The sequence below is a fragment of the Antrostomus carolinensis genome, unplaced genomic scaffold (assembly GCF_000700745.2).
Source record: "Antrostomus carolinensis isolate BGI_N321 unplaced genomic scaffold, ASM70074v2 scaffold39505, whole genome shotgun sequence".
NCBI classification, from domain to species: Eukaryota; Metazoa; Chordata; class Aves; order Caprimulgiformes; family Caprimulgidae; genus Antrostomus; species Antrostomus carolinensis.
Window position 1 is genome coordinate 1 of NW_010317891.1, and position 676 is coordinate 676.

General features: G+C 58.6%; 1 protein-coding gene across 1 annotated transcript in view; it reads right to left on the reverse strand.

The window, feature by feature from the left end:
- Window positions 1–405: 405 nt before the first annotated feature.
- The window catches only part of LOC104525547 (aldehyde dehydrogenase family 3 member B1-like), a gene marked incomplete at its 5' end in the record, with an annotated part of 2,402 nt that continues 2,131 nt past the window's right edge, over window positions 406–676 (reverse strand). The window contains one exon of the mRNA XM_029085139.1: window positions 406–599. Coding sequence (XP_028940972.1) covers window positions 406–599 — 194 coding nt within the window. The remainder of the gene's footprint in view (window positions 600–676) is intronic.

A 676-nucleotide genomic window follows, 5' to 3' on the forward strand; every position in this document is an offset into this window, starting at 1 on the left:
GCCAGGCAGGAGAGCTCCATGCAAAGGCTTTACTACAGGCAGAGGAAAAAGCAAGAGGTGGCACTGAGAGGAGGGAGAACCAGGAGGAAAGGTCCATCTGACAGGAGATGGGGTTAACTGCTGGTCCTCAGCCTCATGGGGACAGTTTCTCCACCGAGAAGAGACACACAGGGTGAGACAAAGAACGTTCTGCTGTTTCAGACGCGTCCTGACAAACAGCCTGGAGCAGAGGGAGCTGGGCAGGTGATGTCCATCCCCACGGCCAACGTGTGTCAGGCAAAGGACGTGGCAAGGGATTGAGGGACCAGTGCCAAGGAGGATATGGAGGGTGGGTTTTGCTCCTGGAGAGGATCCAGCCAGAATTTCCACCCCAACAACAAGCGGGTGAGGGGCGTGGGGCAGCTCTCAGAGCAGGGTACACATGCCCTTGCGCTTGATCTCGAAGGTGGCCGTCAACAAGCCCATCTTCTGCTGGCTGTAGGGCGGGTAGCGCAGGGCGTTGAGGGTCTCCAGGCCCATGTTGCGGTGCAGGCAGGCGCGGTGGTGGCTGAAGGTGTCGAAAGTGAACTTGCCGTGGTATTTCCCCAAACCACTGTTTCCTGCAACACACAGCACAGGTCCGGACTCGCCTCTGCTCCTGCCCACACCCACTGCTGACAACACCAGGAGAACCTGC